At 42.5% G+C, this 25147-nt stretch overlaps 6 protein-coding genes across 6 annotated transcripts; 4 read left to right on the forward strand and 2 right to left on the reverse strand.

Annotated features, from left to right (window-relative positions):
* The first annotated feature begins 221 nt into the window (after positions 1 to 221).
* LOC128709818 (uncharacterized) lies at positions 222 to 2458 on the forward strand. The gene is made up of 7 exons (XM_053804837.1): positions 222 to 339; positions 399 to 482; positions 544 to 820; positions 903 to 991; positions 1051 to 1148; positions 1249 to 1808; positions 1879 to 2458. Exons 1-7 carry the CDS (start codon positions 222 to 224, stop codon positions 2456 to 2458), a joined length of 1806 nt encoding a protein of 601 aa, XP_053660812.1.
* A 1022-nt stretch (positions 2459 to 3480) lies between these two features.
* LOC128709815 (uncharacterized) lies at positions 3481 to 6905 on the forward strand. Its single transcript, XM_053804833.1, has 10 exons — positions 3481 to 3547; positions 3655 to 3738; positions 3927 to 4227; positions 4316 to 4398; positions 4471 to 4704; positions 4793 to 5030; positions 5096 to 5263; positions 5339 to 5739; positions 5819 to 6150; positions 6222 to 6905. Exons 1-10 carry the CDS (start codon positions 3481 to 3483, stop codon positions 6903 to 6905), a joined length of 2592 nt encoding a protein of 863 aa, XP_053660808.1.
* A 142-nt stretch (positions 6906 to 7047) lies between these two features.
* LOC128718083 (aminopeptidase N-like) lies at positions 7048 to 10393 on the reverse strand. The gene is made up of 6 exons (XM_053811757.1): positions 9909 to 10393; positions 9573 to 9723; positions 9379 to 9507; positions 8961 to 9311; positions 7397 to 8884; positions 7048 to 7314 (listed from the first exon to the last, which is right to left on the reverse strand). Exons 1-6 carry the CDS (start codon positions 10391 to 10393, stop codon positions 7048 to 7050), a joined length of 2871 nt encoding a protein of 956 aa, XP_053667732.1.
* Positions 10394 to 11563: 1170 nt separating this feature from the next.
* Positions 11564 to 14203, reverse strand: LOC128718085 (aminopeptidase N-like). The gene is made up of 6 exons (XM_053811758.1): positions 13785 to 14203; positions 13319 to 13465; positions 13111 to 13243; positions 12650 to 13023; positions 11676 to 12531; positions 11564 to 11569 (listed from the first exon to the last, which is right to left on the reverse strand). Exons 1-6 carry the CDS (start codon positions 14201 to 14203, stop codon positions 11564 to 11566), a joined length of 1935 nt encoding a protein of 644 aa, XP_053667733.1.
* A 2675-nt stretch (positions 14204 to 16878) lies between these two features.
* On the forward strand, positions 16879 to 20033 carry LOC128718086 (membrane alanyl aminopeptidase-like). Its single transcript, XM_053811759.1, has 6 exons — positions 16879 to 17561; positions 17638 to 18970; positions 19039 to 19229; positions 19291 to 19456; positions 19527 to 19666; positions 19733 to 20033. The coding sequence occupies exons 1-6, from the start codon at positions 16879 to 16881 to the stop codon at positions 20031 to 20033; spliced, it is 2814 nt and encodes a 937-aa protein (XP_053667734.1).
* Positions 20034 to 21674: 1641 nt separating this feature from the next.
* LOC128709811 (membrane alanyl aminopeptidase-like) lies at positions 21675 to 24866 on the forward strand. Its single transcript, XM_053804830.1, has 6 exons — positions 21675 to 22351; positions 22431 to 23763; positions 23830 to 24020; positions 24095 to 24260; positions 24343 to 24482; positions 24563 to 24866. Exons 1-6 carry the CDS (start codon positions 21675 to 21677, stop codon positions 24864 to 24866), a joined length of 2811 nt encoding a protein of 936 aa, XP_053660805.1.
* The last annotated feature ends 281 nt before the right edge of the window (positions 24867 to 25147 follow it).

Below are 25147 nucleotides of genomic sequence, written 5' to 3' on the forward strand. Positions count from 1 at the left end.
ATTATCAACACCCATGCGGGAATCTTTGCTTCGTTATAAGTTTTTTTTGTGTTGTTTATTATTCGGTTAGATTCTGCCTCTTCTTGCTCAACGGTTAGTCTTCGACGGTGGGGTTCACACGAAACAGAATCAATTTTTTGTGGAAGGGATGTACCGGGATACACCGGCGAAGCGATAAGTTGTTCTGATGGAAGGCAAGGTGGTCTGGAGCACAAAAATCGATGCTAAGCAGTCTGATCGTGCTACTCGGAGAAGAAACAAGTTTTGAAATGAACAGCATGTATCGGTGGGGTTTCCTTGGTTTGGTTGTAATGCTGATCGTTGGCACATCTGGTAAGTTGATCATACTGTTAAATAAATACAATATTATTTATCATTTTCTTATTATGGCCACACAGCTAATCCCCAGGACTATGATGGACGATCAATGCTGCAAGATTTCCGAAACCATTTTATAACTTACGAGCACATTGAGCTAGACGGTTAGTTGGTTACGCGATACGTAAATCCGTATATATTTTACATTTTGTTTCGTGTTTTTAGAATGTCCCTTGAAATATCTTCGAACGGTGTACACTGACTATTGTCATATAGCACTGATTAAGAAAAATACGTCCATCTGTCTCGGAGTGCTCGTAAACGATTATTACATACTGTCGACCGCCGAATGCGTGCCGGAAGATTGGAAGTCGGTTCATGTGCAATTGCAAAACAATTTCGATCTTCCCATTGCTGATCGTGTAGTGTACCCAAACTACAAGTCGCTCAACGTAAGCAGCAATAAGTCACCGATTCTGTTGCGCATAAACGGGACGATCGAGTAAGTATAGCTGGCGAGATCTGTTGAACCGTGCGATCGCGCAGTGTAATCATTTCGATAAATGAAGTCGGTATGATGCAAGTTTCAGACTACCCTACGAAAATACGGCTGCATGTCTCTGGCCAACGGATAACGTTATCTCCTACTCCAAAGTGCAGGATATAGCATACGGTAAGACGAAATACGGGATTAGCTCAGTTTTAAGCTAACTATATAAATGTTTATTTCAGATTCCTCCTTGAACTACCTCATCCAAAACACGACCGTTTGTTCAGCATCGATGCAGGGAGTTTGTTTGAATAAAACCTTCGCACAGTGGTGTGAAAGGGTAAGTTATGAGCCAACCCATACTTGGTCATTGACTGATCCACTGTAAACGATATCCCGGTAAGCAAAACACAATTTACATTGATGTTTATCCATTTCAGAAACCTGTCGGTAGTATACTGCAAATACGAGATTTGGACAAGTATTCTATGCACCCGATGGTGGTGGGACTATTTTGCGATGATCATCAACAGCTGGTGCCGGTAACGCGGTACGCCGACTGGATTCGCGATGTTATTGCTCGCGACCGAATTTTATTCGCGATCCCGGACGCAGGACTAGGTGAAAAGTGTATCACCAAAGATGATAAGGAAGGTGTCTGTTTGCGCATCGAAGCATGCCCAAGAGTTTTCAAGCAGCTGAAAAGTATGGCACGCCAGTTAACCTCACTGGAACAGTGCGGCTTCGATGGCGACCACGTTTTGCACTGTTGTACAGCAGAAGATATGTCGAAGGGCGAAGACAAACAAGAGAAACTGCAAAGCATTATTCATGAAATCGAACATTGCCATGAGCTGTACGACGTGCACCGAAGGACTACGAAGGAACAGCAGCTCCATTCGCAGCTAGCTCTGATACGCAATGAAGACAACAAGGTGGAGTGCGTCGGTACGCTCATTGCGAAACAGTTCGTTCTGACTGCAGCGCAGTGCGTACTACGGTGAGTTAGAGGTGTAAAAATGATTTCCACAGTTATTTTGCAGTACAGCCACCATTTCTTTTCATTAAAGCATAAAGTCAAAATCAAGCACCGTGAAGCTGGGAGTTAACGCGTTTGATGAAAAGGCATTCCAAATACGCAATGTCGCGTCGACCGTGATTCACCCCATGTTTGATCATCAATCAAACCATTTTAACATCGCCATTTTGACACTGGATGCACCTATTACCATCAGCGAATATAGTGTACCGGCTTGTATGTGGCCGGAAAAAGATCGTATGCCGGTCAAGCTCATATCAACGGGGTATGACACTGCAGCAAATGCCGTTACCGTCAACACGGTGAACCCACTGTACTACATCGACTGCCGGCTTAAATACTATTCCAACTTAACGCTGACGGAGGCGTGCGTATTGCCGAACATGGACGATGTTCACTGCGACGAAGGACCAACGGCTTGTGCCGAATCTGGCACTGGATTGTACGGTACCGTGTACATGAGCTCGGACTGGAGACCTGTTAACTACGTAGTCGCGATCTACAGTATCGGTGCACAGTGCGCTCAAAATAAACCGGCCATATACACGCGTGTCAGCGAGTATTATCCGTGGATAAAGGCCCAACTATACCTGATGGCTCAAGATTTATGAAGACTTCAGTGAAGCTCTCCTGTGAAGCGATGGAATCGATTTGATTATATTTGTTATGTAAACATTTGGAACTCAGAAATATAGTACATAATAAGCAACTTCAATCAAGATTCTAATATTTATTGTTCTGATATTTTATGTGCATATCCCACAATAATTTCTTGACAATATTGATTCTTCTTTGGTATTACCTATAAAAACGTTCATAACATTTTTAAAAATACATCATCAAAATTTATACTCAAACGTTCACTCTTACATGCGTGAGAGGCCCACACATCTCAAATAAATGGTTTGTAAGCAATTGATTAGAAATGTTCTTTATTCAAGTACAACACCTTAGATCCTTCGACGACTTTGTTCAATGACTTTGTTTGCAGCTAAGATTTGACCGCAGATCGGATATGTGTTACCAACTAAACCATGGGAAATACCCTTTAATTGTACGTACAACGTTTATAGCTACCATGAATAGCTGTTAATATTGATACTTCTTTTGGGATATGCTGCAAAATGGTTCTGTTTCTTTCAATATCATCGCGATCAGCTAAGCTTAAGGCCGTCCGTGCCAGTCGAGGCAGAAGTCAGTTCTCGTAACTTGTTTGTTTTGATTTTGCTTCCTCTCTCGCATTACAATCTCCAGCATCACGAATACCAGCAAACAAAGCAGGCCTACACACCATAAAAGATTCAATCACGATGCGTTATGTTTACCGTTTCGCCGATTAATAGCCGCCATTCCCAGAGAACATGCCTGGCGTGACTCTTGCTGTCCCCAAATGAACGAGATGATAGTGTTCGCTTGGTTTGTGTGTGTGAAATACCGGGTGCGATCAGGGCAAAACCCCTAGCACTAGGTATTTCCAAGATCAGCTGCCAAAGCAACACAACCGGCTGCAGTGAAATTTCATAAAAGCTTACGACGGCGTTGGGGCCATAATTAGAACGATTCAGACCGTCGATCGACAACCGTCGTTATAGTTCATTGTTGTTGACTGTTTCTTCAATTCTGGTGCGTTAAAATGGTTGGAATACGTTTGCTGTATACAGTGTTTTGTGTTACAGCAGTGGTGTGTTGTATTCAGACAGGTATGAAATATTTGGCGATAGTTTTTTTTTCGAGAAAACGAGTTTTTATTAACGAATAGTCGTACAAAGTGATGTTCTAATTGATTTTGATTTCGTATTCCAAACAGCTTCTGCAACACTTTTCCCAACACACACTCCGGAACTGGATTCTTTGGTGGAGCTGATGCCAAATGTAGAACGTAGCGTTAAAGGTGAAATACACTCGCCACACAACCGTGGAGGCTAATTAGATTCATTATTGACACTAGAACTGGTTTGCATAGATATGGAAATTCCACACATTGTCTAGAATACGATGCACTTGATTTTACCATTGCATTTACGCATCGTGTGATGATCTGCTTATTAGCTCTTTTCTAATATTTTTTCTTCCTTTCAGATTGTCCCTTCAATATTTACAACCATGGAGGAATAGCATTGGCTAGCTCCATATTTGTTGACCGATACGTTGATAAAACGTTCAGTCATACAGTAAGAGTACTGAAGGAAGGTTTGACTTGTGTTGGGCTGATCGTAGACGAAAATCATGTGCTAACTACGACGGACTGTGCTTTCTCTGAAGATGATAGTCTACCGGAAATCAAACTTGCCAATGAAACACTAGACGCTATCAACGTAGGGGAAATGTTTTCTCATCCCGAGTACAATGTTAGTCTGCTTCGCCTCAGCTCACCCATCTCGTAAGTAATGGTTTAACATGCGTTTCCTTTTTCACATTGGCATAAATAATTAATTAATGTGATGCTCTTGCTTTATACATCTAACCAGGATTACGAAATTAGCACTCCCTGCATGTTTCTGGGATGCTTCATTTGAGGATGGATTTGATAAAATACAATCAATTGTCGTTGGTATGATATGCGGTGAAGGTATGGTTTAATGAAGCGTTTGTAATTGACCTTTTTACATTTTTCAATCACTAGCACCAAACGGCAGTCTTGTACTGGAGGAAACTAAATGTACGTACAAAAATCGCAACGAATGTTTGACGGATCTTCTGAAAACGAGCACCTTACTACAAACTAGAGCCATCGCCAATTATCGCATGTATCCATTCGTATTCACTTTTGGTACCGACGATATGGGTTTAGCATTGCCAGTGATGAAATATATCGTTTGGATGGAAAGTGTCACCGAGCAAAAAATTAAATCGTCTGGTAAGAACATGCGATAGACAATGTATATTACATGTTCTCCGTTTGCTAATGACCTGTTTTATTTACTTACCTTGTACTTATTTTACAGAATGTGTCGCTACGTATAGCGATTATCGAGATTACGAAGATTCAATGGCTTCTAGAAGTGATAATTTCGAACAAGTGCAGTATTCCAAAAGTCGATTAACGAGCACAAGCGTCAACCAGTACAAAGTACGTATCGTTCCAAATACGACGGAAACTGGATCCAAACGCCACTGCTATGGATCACTTATAGCGCCGAAATTTATTCTCACCGCTGCCAACTGCTTGCATCAGTTTGATGTGTAAGTTTATATAGCAGTTCATCACAATACGTTCTATTGCTATCTACTACCCTCTCTTATATTAGTGCTAGCTACAAGGTGGAAATGGGTCAGCGCAATGAGTACTACCCAAAGCAAGACAACACAATTGAGGTGCGTACAGTAGCAAAAAAGGTGCATTATCATCCAGAGTTCGATGCAACAACGCTTGCCAATGACATAGCAGTGCTTGAACTTGTGAACCCCTTTTTTGAGTACGTATGTTATAATAAGCAGTGTTGAACTATTTTAAAAAATAAGCAATGCCAACATAATATTTACTGTTGCAGGTTTAACGTAAACGTCCTACCGGCGTGCATCTGGACGCGGGAGAAGTTCCCGGTAGAACAATTCCAAACAAATGGATACGTGCCGTTCAATGAAGGACATGATGATGAAACTGTGCGAACGAAACAATTCTATGCTACAGCTGATGTTTATGAAGAATGTGTAGATGAAGTGTCCCCAAATCAGTTTTGTGCCGGATTCCCAACCGCGCTGGCACCCAACAGTTGTCACAATAATATTGGTTCTGCCATGTCGCACTCTCTGTACACCTTCAATCGGTACTTCGAGTATATTTTCGCGATCAACAGTAAAGGAGAAAATTGTGGGTTCAATATGCCGACCGTGTACACTAAAATAGCGCTATACGTCAATTGGATCGATAGTATAATTTTTGCACCAAAAGGTAATAGGGTTTAGAATCATATTTTTTGCATGTTGATAATGCACTAAAGTAAATACTGTTTATTACTGTCTGGTTCTAGTCCGCTACGAGGATAACACCAAATACTATGGAGATCGATGCCAGGATGCAAACGGAATCGAGGGTACCTGTGTTAGTCTGCGATACTGTCCGAAACTCGATCAGGAAGCAAAACAAGGGAAAGCAGTAAATCCTTCATCTTCTTGTTCGTTCGGTAAGCATGAGGAAATGGTAGTATGCTGCTCGGACGAGAATGTGTTACGCGATGAAACACATCGTGAGCAACTAGCACAGACAGTAGAGGAGATAGACAATTGCCAGAACCTTTATCATGAGTTCAGAAAAAATAAATCTCCCTACAAAATCGATAACTTTCCTACCTATCCGTTCTTGGTAAGTCATGATTAAAATTAATTACAACGATGCAAAAACAAAGCATAATTTATACAACTTACAATCCACAGGCTCGCATTCATGGCAGCGGCGATCGTTCGTGCAATGGTACATTGATCAGCAAACAATTTGTTTTAACTACCGCTGCTTGCTTTGAACGCATAGCCCAAGATGAAATCTCGGTCGAGTTGGGTAATACCACTCGACAAACACTGGGCGTGCAGCATACATTTACACACCCGGAGTATAATAACGAATCAACGGAGTTCAACTTGTTACTGCTGAAATTAGCAAACGCGGTTACGATTGACAATGACACTATTCCCGCATGCCTGTGGCGCAATCAGACGCATACGCCATTGCGTTTGCAGGAAGTATACGCAAATCCAAACTTTACGCATCAGTACACTTCTCCAATGTTTAACGCGGATTGCTCGAGGAAATATCCCGGTTCTAATGTTACCAATCTGCAGCTCTGCATACAAGAAGATAATATGTTCTATTACCGTTATGCAATGTTGAATGATGACGGAGGAAATGCGCTGGTAAGCCATTTCGCGCAAGGTGTCAATGAATATCAGGTCACATACCTTGTTGGGCTCTATGGTTCAGGGCGCGTGGTACCGAAAAATGTCGATGCACATAGCACCGGAAAACCCGTATCAAAGGAATATTATAGTGTTTACCAGCGGGTCAGTGAGTACTACAATTGGATTAAAAATGTGATCTCTGTGGAAATGCAGAAGAGAAAGTGATTTTACGATTTAGTGATAATAAAAATTGTAAAGCGGTAGATACAATCATTCAAACATTGTACGTATGACAGTTTATTTTTTACATCAATAAAAAAACCTTTGTGCTACAACTAGGGCTGCTCTTTGCGAAAGGACGCAAATTTTAACGCAGCAATGCTGTTGACATCAACAAAATTATGGCACTTCCGAAAGCAGTCAGCATACCGACGGAATGGATCACCCCGGCTCCACCGCCGGGTGGTTTCACGGTAGTTCCCTCATATGCATTCTCAATCAACCAAGCAGATATGGCTTCTGTATGCTTTTCAATCCATTGAATGTTCTGGTCCGCCTGTACTAGAGCAGCATCTGCTGCTGCTTTTGCTGTACTCAACAAAGTGTTGCCGTACTGGTCCACGATGTTTTGAAGCTGCAATGTAGTTAACGACAAATAAATAACATCCCTCTACATACATCTACGGGACTAGGTTGAGATGTGCATGAAAACCTACCAGTTCGTATTGTGATCGAGAATTGATGCGATTACCCAATTCTGTGAAGATCGGGGTTACTGAGGTCAGTAAGTAACTGACGGTGGAAAAATGTTCGTGCATATAGCGCAAAGCAGCCAATCGCGTTGAGGGACTTCCGTTGATTAGCCCGAGATAGATTTGATTCCTTTGCTCAGCAGTTACGGGAAGCCCTGGGTAGTTGTACGTGGTGAGTGCTAGATAGTATTCCAACGTGGTTTCATTTCGTGCGCACCCAATGCTAGCCAGAAGCCGGTTAACCATCTCTAATTGCTGAGGACTCTTGGCGGTTTGTATATATTTTTCGAATAAGTCGCTCTGCGCGTTGAATGTTGCAGCTGGATACTTATGCAATACACAAAAGACTGCCGATTGAACTTCCTCGGGGATAATGAACGCAGTATCGTCGATGGCTTTCGTGATTAGCGTGTTCGCATCATCCACACATTTCTGCACCCCAGAGTAGCACGCTAGATAAACTGTATTTCCACGATGAAGTCTACTAACATGATCCATTGGTCCAGTTAGTAGTACGTTTTCATACATACATCCAGTAATAGAACGCAAATAGTTTTCAAACCTACCATACTGTCCGACTGCAGAGTACATTCTGTCCATGTGCAACAAGGCGTTGTAAGCTGTACTCCAGGGTATGTATTCCGTTTCCCGCTCCAGATATTGTATCAGGGACAATGCCACATCGTACCCGACTTGACCCGCGCGGGCTAGATTTGCTACATCGTCTACAAGTTGTGCTCGATTTATGACGGGAAGAAGTTCCTCAAAACGATCGCTATTCAGTACCTCGATCAATTTGCGCCAGCTCTCGACATCGTAGTTCACCCGATAGTATCCTGTCTGCTGCTTGTTCACTACAAGCCACTCGACACCCGTATCTAGTGCAATGGTCGTGGAAGGGTCTTCCGGAGTCAACCAGAATGTAGGAGCTGTATCTTGGAAATCGTTTGACGACGGTACATTTGAAGCATAATTCAGCGGAATATAGAACAGCTTATTTTCCGGTGGTGAATCTACTTCGTTTGGCATCCAAAAGCGCTTCTGGGAAGCCGTTAACGTACGCTGGGTACGGTCGACCGTAACCGTTACGACAGGATAGCCCGGTGCATTAGCCCAGCTCTCGAAGATGGATTCTACACTAGCCGGAAGATCGACTGTGCGGAACTTTTCGATGCTTGCATAAAGATACTCCGGTTTGGTCGTGAGATAACTCCGTGATCGTAAATAGTCGTTGATAGCCTGCTTGAAGGTTTCAAGCCCAATAACATTTTGCATCATCCGTATAACCGAAGCACTCTTTGCATACACAACGTAGTCAAATAGATCATTTAGAATAACAGGATCTGTTGCGTAGTAGCTCATCATTCGATTGTGTGTGTGGCAGTCTTGAGAAAGGGCCGAATGTACATTATTCACGATAAACTGCTCCCAAAGCTTCCAGCTGGGTTCAAGCTACCAATAGCAAGGTAAAAGTAGTACATTGAAACATGCAAAAAATATTGTGATTATTGTAATAGTGCACCCATACCTGTGATGTAATGTAGTATTCGAAGTACCTAGCAAAGCCTTCACTTAACCACAAGTAGGTCCACCAATCCGGAGTAACCTCGTTGCCAAACCACATATGAGTTAGCTCATGTGTGATCAGGTCAGCAATGTTTTGTTTCGTCCTGGCCGTTGTTACGCCTTCTTCATAAATTAAGTACTGCTCTCGGAACGTTATCAGACCCCAATTCTCCATTGCACCCATCGCGAAATCTGGTATAGCTATAAGATCCACTTTCGGTAACTGATATTGGTGTCCAAAAAATGTTTCCAAGGTTCGTAAAGACTTGGCAAGAAACTCCAACGCGTACTCCGTGTGGGCGAACTTATCTTCCTATGTTGATAAAGTAATCACATTATTTGCTGCGATTTGTACATATTCCCTAAAGCACATTTCTTACCGCAGCAAATACCCTGAAGCGATCCGTTTCTTGCGATATAGTTTTAAAATCGGATATGACAAACGCTAACAAATATGTCGACATTAGAGGCGTCGTGTCGAATGTTGTTTCCGTGTAATCGCCAACGGTCTCACTGGAGGAAAATAATGATCATGCAGTAGTAAATTATTTTTCTCTTATCAACTTCGCTTTGCATACCTCTTAATGGCTGGCATGTTGGATAATGCAGTATACTCTGGACGGTGGCGTATTCGTACATTGAATGTAGCCTTGTACGCGGGTTCATCATAGCAGGGAAATACACTCCGGGCGTATGTGGATTCAAAATGAGTTGTAGCCAGATACCTAATTTCAAATAGATCAGTTAAAGGATATCAAAATAATTACGTATAAACTTTTCCTATTGAAATATTGTTTACAAGATCTTTTGAAAACTGAATCTCTTGTCACAAACTTACTCTGAGCACTGCTCATCAAGTTTTGTTGAAGAATTTTGAACCAATGTATCAATAATAAAAACTGCAACTCACCTCGTTGTATTGCGAATGACGTAACTGCTTCTGTACAGCCCTTTAAGCTCGGTACCAATATTGTTGAGGAAGCTCATTCGAATCTTATAATGTTCTCCTGTTAGCAGGGGCTCCGCAAATCCGAAATAGACTTGCTCAAACTGTTCCATATAGATTACGTTTCCAACTGGCAGATTGGTTCCATCGGGCCGCGTTACCGTAATACTGCTTTCATCTATCACTAATCCGTCACTGTGCAGATAAAAATGATTCTGATCACCTGTGTAGCGAAACTCTATTTCAACGGTTCCGGAATACGAATAGAAATAGTAATTGGTAATGTCCAGGAATAGCTCATATGAGACAGGTTCCGAGACTTTTTGCAGCAGGTAGCGACTGTCGTCATGGGAATCACGAGTTGTTGGAAACTTTTCCAATTCCAATGGAGCTGATGCGAGGATTAATGGTAGCCAAACGGCTGCTACGATCAATGTTGGACGGTACATCTTTATGGGTCCGAACCGAATTAAAGACTGCATGTTTCTACCGGCAAAAATACTTCTCGGTTTATTTGACGTTTTTTTATTGACACAATATAGCTCTCGTATCTTCATAGATTAATCGACTAGCAATCAGGATCACAATGCAATCATCTGATACGCCTCTACCGGTGAAGTATCTCCAGATAGCATGTTATCATCTGGTGGTGATACGCTCATCGATAACACTATTGTTCAGCGAACACAAGTCCGGCCATGTATTCCCATAAAACACTTCCACTCGTTGATTGTTTGTTTGCCACTTGTAACACAAAATAAAAAGCAAAACAGTGCTTTCGAGCATCATGTCATTGTTAATTTTTAAGCGGTAAAGCGTACTCATTGGTGCAATAGAGTGACATCATTCAATACGCCACAATGAAACCGAGATAATCCCCACCGCTGCAAATAAACCAACTGAAGGAGACGCAACTTCTGCGCCATTATCGTCTGGGATTCCACCTTCAAAGTTTTCCTCTATAAGCCATTTGGCAACAGCCGCCGTATGCTTATCTATCCAGTTCAAGTTTTGTTCTGCCTGCACAAGAGCACGATTGGCAGCATCTAACGATGACGGAACCAGCGAAGACTGGTAGGTTTGCATGATTTCCTTCAGCTATTAAAAGAAACAATGTAGTTTGTTATGTATCTTCCCACTAGAGGCTAGATGCGCGAACTTATTGCCTAAAGTACGTACCATATTGTATTCCGCGGGCGTATTTACACTTGTACCAAAAGCATTAAACATTGGTACCAATTGGTGGTCCAGCATTTCCGAGACCACGGTAAACCGGGACCTAATGTACTGGAATGCGGCATTTCGCGTAATGGGACCTCCTTCAATCATGCTTGTTAATATATTGCTTTTCATGTCGTTTGTAACCGGAAGTGCTGGTGTATCTATTTCAATCATTTGCAGGTAGAACTCAGTCATTGCCCGATTACGCGAACATCCTAAACTGTTGATGAACATATCCATCAGGGGCTTATATTCATCCGTTGCTTGCCAGAACTTTAAGAAAAGCTCTATCCCGTAGTCTCCTTCAATGGACAAGTTATGCTTGTGTAATGCACAAAACACAGTAGATAGCATCTCTTTGGGCATGTCTAACGATTCCTCGTGAAGTGCAGCTTTTACTATCGCTGTGGCCATGTTCAAACATGCCGGTACACCAAAATAGCACGCTAAATAAATAGATTTACCCCGGTGTAACCGATCCAGATGGGCTCCTTCAGCAAGGTTAGTTACATTGAAAACGTGCGAGGTTATAGTTCGCCCATAGCTTTCGAATCGCACATATTCCTTGTTACCTGAAAACATTCGATCAAGGTGCAACAATGCATCGTAAGCTGTACTCCAGGGTATGTACTCCGTTTCCCGCTCCAGATATTGTATCAGGGACAATGCCACATCGTACCCGACTTGACCCGCGCGGGCTAGATTTGCTACATCGTCTACAAGTTGTGCTCGATTTATGACGGGAAGAAGTTCCTCAAAACGATCGCTATTCAGTACCTCGATCAGTTTGCGCCAGCTCTCGACATCGTAGTTCACGCGATAGTATCCTGTCTGCTGCTTGTTCACTACAAGCCACTCGACACCCGTCTCTAGTGCAATGGTCGTGGAAGGGTTTTCTGGAGTCAACCAGAATGTAGGAGCTGTATCTTGGAAATCGTTTGACGACGGTACATTTGAAGCATAATTCAGCGGAATATAGAACAGCTTATTTTCCGGTGGTGAATCTACTTCGTTTGGCATCCAAAAGCGCTTCTGGGAAGCCGTTAACGTACGCTGGGTACGATCGACCGTAACCGTTACGACAGGATAGCCCGGTGCATTAGCCCAGCTCTCGAAGATGGATTCTACACTAGCCGGAAGATCGACTGTACGGAACTTTTCGATGCTTGCGTAAAGATACTCCGGTTTGGTCGTGAGATAACTCCGTGATCGTAAATAGTCGTTGATAGCCTGCTTGAAGGTTTCAAGCCCAATAACATTCTGCATCATCCGTATAACCGAAGCACTCTTTGCATACACTACATAGTCGTACAGCTCATTCAGAATTGCCGGATCTGTTGCATAGTAATTCATTGGTCGGGCTGAACTATGGCAATCTTTTGAAAGGGCCGAGTGTACATTGCTCACGATAAACTGATCCCAGAATTTCCATGCAGGCTCCAGCTGGAACATAATAAACCATATTAGACACATTCAAATATTACCACGATTGACTGGGTTCTACCTGTGACGTAATGTAATACTCGAAATAGGTGGCAAAACCCTCATTCAACCAAACGTAGGTCCACCATTCAGGAGTAATTTCGTTGCCGAACCACATGTGCGCCAACTCATGCGTCACCACAGAGGCTATCCTTTGTTTAGATTGGGCCGTTGTTTCTTCCTCATCTTCGTAGATCAAATAATCCTCTCGGAACGTTATCAGACCCCAGTTCTCCATGGCACCCATCGCAAAGTCAGGAATGCCTACGAGATCTATTTTTGGTATTTGGTTCTGTCGACCAAAATGTGTTTCCAGTGCACGTACTGCTCGGACGGCAAAGTCATGCGCATAAATGGTATAATTTACCTTGTTTTCCTGCATGATTTCATTAAGGATGGAACAATTTATGGAATGAATAATTTCACGATTCTATGAGCCTTGTGCTTTGGTTTGTAAGCATACCGGGGCAAAAACTCGGAAAAGCTCCTTGTCCGAAGAAAGTGTTGTCATCTCCGACACGACTAATGCCACCAAGTAGGTAGACATGAGAGGAGTGGTATCAAAAGTGGTTTCACTGTACCCATCAAAGTGCGTGCTGCAATCAAACAGTTAGATTTACCATTTGTACTACTCATCAAACGTTTCGAAGTATCTGGTGGGCCAACTCTACCTGACCGTTACAGGCATATTTGACAAAGCCGTATGATGAGACAGATGTCGAATTTTGATGTTGAATCTTGCCTTATAGGATGGTTCGTCGTAACAGGGAAACACGGTTCGGGCGTAAGTTGCGGCCAAAAAAGTCGTTGCTAGGTATCTGAAGCGATTAAATGAATAGTTGACCACGTTAACAACAACATAGAGTTAATACTCAATAATGCTAAATGTGATGATCGTCGATAGAAATCATGCATAATGCGAAATTTACCAGTTGAGTAAAAAACAATACTTATGACAACATAAACCTTCAAATGCTTCCCAACAATTTCTACACGAAGACTTAAGATGAATTTATTACGCCTTACTTAAAACAGTAGATATAAAGCACGGAGTTTTCCTATGTATGATTTCGTTTACCAGTCGAGTAACTATTATTGATGAATAACTTGTTAAGCCTTTGTGTAATGCTTACTCACTTGATATCATTTCCTACTCCATAACTGCTACGGTAAATACCTTTGAAAAAATCTGTCTTTATCAGACCTTGAAAGTCTAAGTGAATCTTATAGGATGAACCTGTTTCCAACAGGTCATCAAAGGTAAAATGCAGTTGCTCGAATTGGTGTGAAATGACAAACGATTTCAATGGCACTACTGTTCCATCGGTGCGCAAAACACGAACACTCGTTTCATTTATCGTTAAATCCAAACTATTTAACGAAAAACTTGACTCGTTGCCAGTGTACTTAATCGTAATGTCAACCATGCCAGTATAACTAGAGAAACTGTTATCCGTCAGATCAAGATACAAATCGTATGAGAGCGGCTCAGATACGGCAGGCAATCGATAACTGCCGGAACCTGTATCATCATCATCATTTTGCATTGAACCCATGTGCTTATGTTCACTTAATTCACTGACTGTGTGCCCTCCGCAACATAGCTTCACAATAGTAACCAAAAGAAAGACAATTCTAATTTGCGAACCACCCATATTGTAACACTTGATGTGGCGATGTGTTCGAATCCACTGGTTAACCTACAGTGCTTTCCACACATCGATCGTACTATTGCTATTGCAACTGGGCTTTCGTTTATCTGCCATAATTGCTGTGAATTGTGATAGCAACTCACTTATCAACACGGTAGACTACACTACTTCTCCCCATGTAGATTATCACCGGTACGTTCCGAATGCCTCGTGCAATCGCCAGCAAGATGAGATGAAGCAAACGAATGAATTGTTATAGCATCTGATAGCGCGTGCCATTGACCATGATAAATCAGTTGTATATGTTGTTCCAGTGGGTAATAAGACCAAGATAAAACAAACTGTCTTATTTGGTATATTATGATTGGACATATAATGTAATCAAATGAATTTCAACGTGAAATAAAAATATGTGATTTATTTTTCTTGATTAACAGTGATTTAAACAAAATGGCCTACACGTTCTGAATGAATTAAAAAAAAGAAACGAATTAATAAAGTCATTAATCGGTTTGAACACTTACGATATTAATTTCCTACAAAATCACGGCATTTGTCGTATTATCAACATAGTATTGAATTTTTCTACAATTCTTACAAGGCATTTCTTCCTTGCCGATTGCCTTATCCCGGGCATACTCGGTTACTTTACTGATATTGATTTACTGATTTACTTTACTGATATTCTATTTGAAATTTGTAATTGATTTATTTTTCTCTCCTTTACTGTTCATAACAAAAATCTATATATCTACCGTTGTTAGACGATTGTTTTGAACTCATAACATCTCACAAGATTCAGCTATACATCACACAAAGAACCGTAAATGTCATAATCTGGACGGTTAAATATCAGACAGTCAAGCGTGGGGCCACGTGAATGATGCCTCCATGCATCCTGCCAGTAAACGCACCGTCATATTAAATATGAACTGTCGAACGCCGCCTACGGTTACGATATTTACTGCAGCTAATTACCATTTAGTGTTTAACCATACCATGACACTCGCGGCAATAACTTCCCAGTGTCGGAGATGGATGCCTTTGCCTAACGTTTAACCTACTTCATGTGCTGAGATAAGCGCAGCACACTTTCAACGACATTTGAAAAGCTTCGAACAAGTTCCGTGAGTTGCAGCATCTCCAGTTGTGACCGATCATGTGTGCAAGACACACAAGTTGCTGGTGTTTTTTCATCATCGTGTATTGAGCCTTTTATTCATGAATTGGTCCTATTGCACATTTTGTGAGTATAAAAATCGCCCAAGAAAATAAAACATTTTTGCTGGTCACCGCCCTTAATGTTCACGATTTTCATGTAGAAAGGTAAGGATGGTGTTATGTAAGGCGATTTAATTTAGTAGCGATTTATAACGGAAGAAAATAAGATTTTCACCATATTCGTGCCACAATTTTCGGCGTGGTGTTATACAAGAGTGGTCATACACGCGAAAAAAAAACGGTTATTAATGAATCATTTTGTTTCGTCAACCGCTAAATTAAGCAAGTCACTATCTCTTCATTTAAATCAATTTTGTATCGGGGATTTCCAAGTGTGTTTGATTCACAAATCATCAATCAACTGAATACTCAAATGATTGACTTTACAAGGTGCTTGCGTGTGAACGATGCTGAACAAGTGCCTTTTATCACTTACGTAGGAGATTTTGTTAAATCCTTTCTCACCCTTCAACATCATCTACAACTGATGCTACCAAGCGATACAAATAAGCATTCCTAATAGCGTGTGTTCAACTGATAAGACATAGTCATTTACTATCTTGTCTAGGCAGTACCGGCCAGATCAGTTCGGTTTTGTGCTCTTTAAAAAAAAAAGATCATTTATGATGACACTGTTGACCCTTATGCCTTAATACTACAATAATTTGGTCTAGTTTCACACACTGGTGAATCACAATCTGCAACTGTTGACTGATAAGAGATAACGTTCGAAATTCCTTTTTACGCGCATAACTGCTACATAAATGATAAAAACTAACAAACCGATAGCTGCATATATGAAACGATAGCATCAATGGTGTTGTATACATTAAAAAGATAAAAGAATAGGATGTGCATACGTCGCTAGCAGGCCCACTATTCACTCGAACTCGTTACCAATGGTTGTAGCCATTGCACAGCAAGAGAAGTAAGCACTTTAATACATTTATAGCGCTGATAAAGACAAACTGCACTAAAGATCCGTTCTTCACATTCTTGCCATTACTGCGTGTCCTCCTGTAGTCAGTACTTGTGGTACAGAAAGCTCTATAAATATTGACACATTTGCCAAAGAACTTGCCAGTAGAACAACGGTTGGGTTTCAGCGAGTTTCACCAAGTGTGCACAGGTAGTGTGTGTTGGCAAACTAACAGGTAACGTTGTGATTTGTGTACAGTGTAAAAAGACCGCTTGGAAATTTATGTTTTTGTCTTGCTGCTTAAAATATGGCTAAAACAATTGAAACAACTTCACCGTTTTCAGTCATTTATTAGAATTTAAAGCGTAATAATACGGAATTGTATTCAACACAACCCAACTTCCATTTATCGCACTAGATTCGAGAATTTTTGACCAGAATGAACGTGCGTGTGGAAACCGCCGCCTTGGTGGTTAGCCTGGTGAGCTTTCTCAGTCTTAACGTTTCCTGTACACCCCTGCACCCGAAACTGTTCGATGAAGTTGAGGTCGAACCACGCGTCCAACTGGAACAGTACCGGCTAAACGATGACGTGCTGCCTTCTCACTATGACATCGAAATTAAGCCGTATTTTGAAGCTGAAAACGAAAAGAAAGCATTTACATTCGATGGTCACACTGTCATCAGTGTTACCGCGTCGAAGGAAAACGTTGCGCAGATCAGACTGCATAAGGCAAACATGAACATTACGTCCTGGAGCGTGATGCGCAAAAGCAACAGTAGGTTGGTGCGCAGCGAAAACGAAACGTACGACGAGGAAACGCAAATTCTGACGCTACATCTTAACGAAACATTGCTGAAAAATGTCGAGTACCTTATGGTGTTTAACTACGTTGGCGTGATGGAAGAAAATATGCGTGGATTCTACCGAAGTTACTTCTACGAGAATGGAATGAAAGTGTGGCTTGGATCGACACAGTTTGAGCAAACAGAGGCACGTCGGGCGTTTCCGTGCTTTGATGAGCCCAAGTTCAAGGCGACATTTCAGCTGAAGCTAAGCTACAAACCTCTCCAATACGAAATATTCTCCAACACGCGGATCACCAAAAGCGATGTCATTGGGTAAGCAACAATAGCTGCTGGGATAGCTTTTTGGTTCTTTTGATGTTGTATCTTCTATTATGGTGTAATCTTTTAGCAACAATCGCACATTGGCAACGTTTGGCATCACACCGAAAATGTCCACGTATCTGCTTGCGTTCATCGTTGCACCGTACAGTACGAGCGGAGACGGTATTTTACAAATTCTATCACGTCCAGAAGCCTCCAACCAGACAGCGTACGGTATTGACCAGGGTCTGCGGCTGCTGCAAGCATTGGGCGATTGGATACAGTATCCATTCAACAATGTGACGGAGATTCAACGCATGTATATGGCGGCAGTGCCCGACTTTGCCGCAGGAGCAATGGAAAACTGGGGTTTAATCACGTACCGCGAGTCAAGCTTACTATACGTGCCGGAAGACGCTACCAGTCTGCAGCAGCAGCGCATCGCAACGATCATCTCGCACGAGCTGGCTCACCAGTGGTTTGGAAATTTGATCACCTGCGAATGGTGGGATGTAACCTGGTTAAATGAAGGGTTCGCTACATATTTCGAGTATTTCGGTACCGCCCTCGTTGAACCGACTTGGGAGCTAGAGCAACAGTTTGTGGTCGAGAAGCTGCACACTGCCATGCAAACGGACGGTGCCTTGTCGACCCACCCAATGACACATCCGGTCTACACACAGGCCCAGGCAGCCGCTATATTCGATACCATTTCCTACAACAAGGGTGGCGTTGTGTTGCGAATGTTGGAACACCACATGACGAAAGAGGTATTTAAGAACGCTATTGTAGAGTATGTGAAAGAGCGGCAATTTAGCGCGTCGCGTCCGGAGCATCTTTTTGCTGTGCTGGATAAACACAATTACAGTGCGAGTGCTTTCATGAAACCCTGGACAACTCAGCCAGGATTCCCCCTTGTGACCGTTACCGCCAATGCAAATGGATTCACCATCATCCAGCAACGGTTCCTTGCTAATCACACCGATCATGAAGATGAACTGCTCTGGCCGTTACCGATTACGTTTGCTACCAATGGGGATGAATTCGCAAACACTAAACCAACGGTTGTTACTTCAGAGTCGTACAATATTTACATGAAAAATGCTACCGACGTGAAATACTTCATCCTCAACAACCAGCAGGTGGGTTACTATCGCGTACATTACGCGGACGAGTTGTGGGATAAGATCAGTACGGCACTGCGCACCAGAGGCTTCGAGGGCATCCATGTGCTCAACCGTGCACAGATTGTTGACGATTTGTTCAATCTGGCCAAAGCGGACGTCATGGGATATCGCAAAGCGTTAGATATATTGGAGTACCTCAAAGAGGAAACCGAGTACGCGCCATGGTTTGCCGCTGCCAACGGATTGGCCGCACTGTCGCTAAGGATTCATTCGGAGGATGAGAAGTTATTTGCGGTAAGTATTTATTGCACGCTTGGCCAATGGTCGACACGTGTGCATAACGATTATGATTTCAATTACAGCAACACGTCATGGACATTTTTGCCAAAGTCTACGAGTATGTCCAATTTCAAGCACCTCCACACTCGGAGCATCGATTACACACTTACCTGCGACGTTTGGTACTCGACTGGACCTGTCGCTACGGGCATGAAGGCTGCAGTACGAGTGCTTTGAAGGAATTTGAATCATTCCGTGCCAATTCGAGTGCAAAGTAAGTTTAGTAAAAGGAAATTCCATGCAAAACTCCTAGCCTGTGTTTTTCCATCATAAAGAGTTCATCCCGACCTGCGCCAGGTGGTGTACTGTGAAGGTATGCGCAGAGGATCGCACGAGCAGTTTGATTTCCTCTTAAATCTATACCTCACGACAAATGTGGCTACGGAGCAACAGCTCGCGTTGCAGGGCATGAGTTGTGCAACAGAGAAAGCAGTTATTCATGTAAGAGAACTCCCAATCGCCTCACATGGTACGTTCACCGTGTCAATAACGACATGTTTTCATTCGACAGAAATATTTGAACTTCACAAGCTCACCAGACGTTCGTAGACAGGATAAGGGAGCCGCGCTAACACTGCTGCTAAACAATCAGAACGCACTGGAATCGGCTGCATCCTACCTAATAGAAAACAGTGGCCACTGGGCTGAAGCGTAAGTAGAGGGATGCTAATGATCGCTTGCGACGAATGTTACTACATACCCGATTTCCCATTGCAGTCATGGAGGCTACGAAAAGGTTGCGATGGCCCTCGGTGGTATCCTTACACGAGTGAAGGATGTGACTGTGCGGGAAACTATTGCACAATTCGCCGAAGCTAGTAAAGATGTACTGGGAACGGATGCGTACGAACTCATCAGCAAGGGACTGGAGGAATATGACAACAATCAACAGTTTACCATGAATCACCGCGATGAGATACTCGGATTCCTTTCTCTGAAAACTGCCAGCGGTTCGTCACGGACTGTTATCGCCAACGTTGTTGTAGCGCTGTGCTTGGTACTGTTAGCGGTGTGGTAGGGTGTGAAAGAAATAAGTAATGTTCGGCGGTTGCACATCGATAAGCATTTATTACTTCCTTTTCTTCTTCTCCCGTTATCTATGATTAGTAATGTAAAGGCCATTAAAGCATTCGTTCAAAATAATTGTCAATTTACGCTCAGAAAATAAAAAGCCATTTGCTCAGAATACCAGGCGCCTCCTTAGTTAAATTGGTATGCTAAAAACACCATGCGGCTCCTTCAACAGTGTAGCGCAGTACAACGAGTTTAGGTGACCATAGTTGAAATTGCCCTGCTTTATCAAAGTGTTCGTTTACGTACCCTTTCTTCTCATTCACTCTTCAATCTTACTGAATCCAATCAGTAAAGTTGTTAGAAGTCAATCATAGCGAATGCTCAAACTTGACTAAGGCATACTTGTCGGACCAACCAGCGATCGTCGATGTATGTACCTGAGATGTACCATCAAGTGAAAAAAAAACTGATATAGTAGCAAACCCTGCACTGTTTTGAGCTGGATCGCTTACCGCGGGCACAAGACTTTTGCACCTAGCGCATTTCCATTGAACTGAAGAGGTATGTTGGGTAGCTTAACTGTTTTATTGTGGGGAACAGCCGCAAACGCGTTGTTTCGCTCTGACAACAGGTATCGATGCCTCACTATCATATAATGCTGATAAAGCCTGTCATCTTGATTCGATTTTCTACCTTTTATGAGTTTGTTTTTTTTTCTGCCCCCTATTGATGATTCGCACATGTTCGGTACGGTTTCAGTGGGTCCTTTCTTTCTATATAAATTGCAACAGATCTGTGTTCTGTTCAGTTGCTGCGGAGCATTTGAAGCAACCTGTTTCAGGTAACAGACAGGTGGAGAAACATTTAAACGTGTAATGAAACCCCATTTTGTGAGCTTGTAATGTTAAGCATACGGGGGATTAGTGTGCAATTATGCTGTCACAGTAAATGTGTCGTGTATATCAGTATATCTTGCCAGTAGAGTGTGACAGAGCCAGATCATACGAAATTGTGAAAAATAGTAGTGAAATTCTTGCATTACTGTGGGGAGGGTGGTTTTGATTGGATTAAAATCAGTGATACAAGTAGTGTCATATGATCATTGATCATGTGAGATAAAATAATGTTATGATTAGTGCAAGTTTTTATTGACAGTGGCCCCTTGCTGTTTGGATCATTACCTTCAGCCTAATCGGACTAATCTTTTGTTATAGTTTATTGATTTATCGTATTTATCGAAAAAATGCAATAATTAAATTCGTACCATCTTAACTTATTAGACTATTTCAGTGTTTTAAGGTTTCATAACACAAACACAACTAAAACGTAACCACAATCCAGAAACATTTAAACAACCAGATTATAAAAGCTCTTACAAAGATACTTGTGCGAGTACAAGTATAAATAAAGTTTTTTCGTATTTAGTTTAAGAGGACGATTCATTCGGTTGACATACATGGCATGTGATAAGATATTTAAAACGTTCTACTATCGGCCGTATTATCTCCAAAGCATTTTTAACTGAAACCATTCTAACACGTAGTTATCAATCGACTGTCTTTATTGCCCATTCATAGAGATTAATGTATCATCGTAAATTGTAAAACATCGCGCTCTTATCTGTATGATGATGTATCGTTACAGAATGACATTGGCGGAAAAACTAGCACTGGTGGCAATTGTCACCTATGCGTGCGTTGTGACATCAAGGGCTAGTCCACTAGAACCGGAACGGTACTTTTTGGTTGAGGCCGAACCACGTGCCCAGCAGGAAGATTTTCGGCTGAACGATGACGTGTGGCCTTCACACTATGATGTCGAGATTAAACCATACCTGGAACCGGAAGGAAACAAGGCACAGTTCACTTTCGACGGTAGCGCAAAGGTAACGGTGACCACCCAGAAACAGGATGTTATGCAAATCAAGCTGCACAAATCACGGATGGAGATCAGTGCTTGGAGCATTACCCGTAAATCGGATAACGCCGATATCCCGAGACAGCAGGAAATGTACGATGCTGAAACGGAAATTTTGACGCTTCCATTGAGCACGGCCCTTCAGGCCAACGCGGAATATGTGCTATCGTTTACATACGTCGGTAACATGGATGACGATATGCATGGATTCTACCGTAGCTATTATTGGTCCAACGGTGAGAAGGTGTGGATGGGATCAACACAGTTCCAGCAGACCCATGCACGTCGTGCCTTTCCATGCTTCGACGAACCTAAATTTAAGGCCACATTCCAGCTAAAGATCAACCACAAAACGCAGTACAATGCGTACTCCAATACACCGATCACGAGCACTACGACTCCTGAGTATGTTATGAAGAATGTCATTTCATTGTTGAGTGCAATTTAGATTAAATATGTTTCCTTTATGTTTGCTAACCTACAGAGTTGGTCGCAGCTTAACAACGTTCGGCATTACTCCGACTATGTCGTCCTATCTACTAGCCTTCATTGTGGCACCGTATGATGTGAACGAACGCAATGGTATGGGCATTCTAGCTCGACCCCAGGCCAGAAACCAGACAGATTACAGTTTGAACGTAGGAATCGATCTACTGAAAGCTCTTGGAGACTGGATTGACTATCCTTACAGCAATGTTCCCGCAATGACACGCATGTACATGGCTGCCGTGCCAGATTTTTCGGCCGGTGCCATGGAAAACTGGGGACTGCTTACGTATCGCGAAACGAATATTCTTTATCGTTCGGATGATTCGACCAGCATGCAGCAGCAGCGTATTGCAGCCGTTATTTCACATGAGATATCCCACCAGTGGTTCGGCGATCTTGTCACTTGCGAATGGTGGGACGTAACTTGGCTGAACGAGGGTTTCGCTCGCTACTTCCAATTCTATGGTACGGCACTCGTCGAGACGGCTTGGGATCTGGATCATCAGTTCGTGGTAGAACAACTTCAGGGTGTGATGCAGATGGACAGCTTGACGTCCACCCATCCCATGACACATCCCGTGTACACACAGTCTCAGGTTAGCGGCATCTTTGATAACATTTCCTACAACAAGGGAGCGGTCACGCTGCGTATGATGGAGCACTACCTCGGTACGGAAAAGTTCCAGACCGCGCTGAGAGCGTACATCAAAGATCGGGCATTTAAAACCACACGTCCATCAGACCTATTCAACGTTCTGAATCGCTACGATCCCAATGCCCGCGCTTTCATGGAACCATGGACGGTGCAGTCCGGTTATCCACTGGTCACCGTCACCAGTCATGAGAGTGGTTTTACCCTCACGCAGAAACGCTTCCTCGTCAACGAACCGAATCACTCAGATCAGACAACCTGGCCATTGCCAATTACCTATGCTACTGACGCGAATGGATTTTCCAACACGACACCCGCTATTCACACCGGAAGGACGATGGAAATTCAAATGTCGGGTGCCTCCGACGTTAAATACTTCATTCTCAACAACCAGCAGCTCGGGTATTATCGCGTAAACTATGATGCCATCCTGTGGGGTAAGATTAGTAAGGCGCTTCACAGCGAAGGATTCGGCGGAATTCATGTGCTCAACCGTGCGCAGATTGTTGACGATCTCTTCAATCTGGCACGTGGAGATGTTGTACCCTACGGAACAGCGTTGGAGATTTTGGAGTACCTAAAGGAAGAAACCGAATATGCACCATGGTTGGCAGCAGTCAATGGTCTCACCACACTGTCTCGCAGAATTCACGCTGAAGACGAAAAATTATTCGCGGTAAGGAATTTGTGTACGCGCGTTTATATGCAAATATGATGTGGTAAATTTCCTGTTCCTCTCTAGGCACACATCTTGGACATCTTTTCCAAGGCATACGACACCGTCAAATTCCAAGCACCGGGTGTATCCGAACGTCGGGTGTTTACGTACATGCGTCAGAATGTACTTCAATGGGCTTGCAATTATGGTCATGACGAGTGCAGCAAAGCTGCGGTAGCCGAATTCGATAGATACCACAAGAACCCGAACATCAAGTATGATATCAGATTCTCAGATAAATCTAACAAGCCACGCTTACAATGTCCATTTCATTCATTTTTTCCGACAGAGTTCACCCTGACTTGCGCCAGGTTGTATATTGTGAGGGAATTCGTAAAGGTTCTATGGAGCACTTTGAATTTTTGTGGAACCAGTATTTGACCACAAACATGGCAACGGAGCAAATTCTTATTCTGCAAGGATTGGGCTGCGCTTCAACGAGTGAACTGATTAATGTAAGTATATGTGTACTATAAACGGATGTGCATAGTATAAACTTATTCCCATAATTGGTTTGCGCATTCAACACACTTGCAGATTATGATGGATGCCATCACATCACCACACGTTCGGTCGCAAGATAAAAGCAACGCTTTTACCTACGTCATCAATAACCCATATACGCTACCGCATGTTTCGCGCTACCTTCAACAAAATCACGCCATTTGGGCTACAGCGTAAGTACAACCTTCAAAGAGCAGACATGATTTCAGGTATTTAATTGTCATTACACTTTTCGCTTCTCTATCTCAAACAGCCACGGCAGTTACATGAATGTTGCTTCTGCATTTAACAACGTTCTCGCCCGATTGAAGAGCGACAGTGAGCGCGATATTATCAGCAGCTTCATTGAGACGAACAAGAACACACTAGGCCAGGCTGCCTATGATTCGATCAAGAATGGATTGGGGGATTATGAAAGCAATAAGCAGTTTACCATGAGAAACCGTGGAGAAATCAGTGAGTTCCTGGACAAGAAAATCAATGGGGGTGCAGCCACCATTTTTGCCAATTTGACGATGATTGTTGGATTGGTCATGCTAGTACTAGCACGTTGGTGATTTGTTAATTTTGCTTGATGTCAGGTGGAAGCGGTTCGGTCATATGATCGATGATCACAAATATATTTGAATGTTTGAATGTTATTTTGTTTTTGAATTTTGTTTGTATTAAACTGGAAGTATTACTTACTTACTTACTTACTTACTTACTTACTTACTTACTTACTTACTTACTTACTTACTTACTTACTTACTTACTTACTTACTTACTTACTTACTTACTTACTTACTTACTTACTTACTTACTTACTTACTTACTTACTTACTTACTTACTTACTTA

Source organism: Anopheles marshallii, chromosome 2 (assembly GCF_943734725.1).
Source record: "Anopheles marshallii chromosome 2, idAnoMarsDA_429_01, whole genome shotgun sequence".
Lineage (NCBI taxonomy): Eukaryota > Metazoa > Arthropoda > Insecta > Diptera > Culicidae > Anopheles > Anopheles marshallii.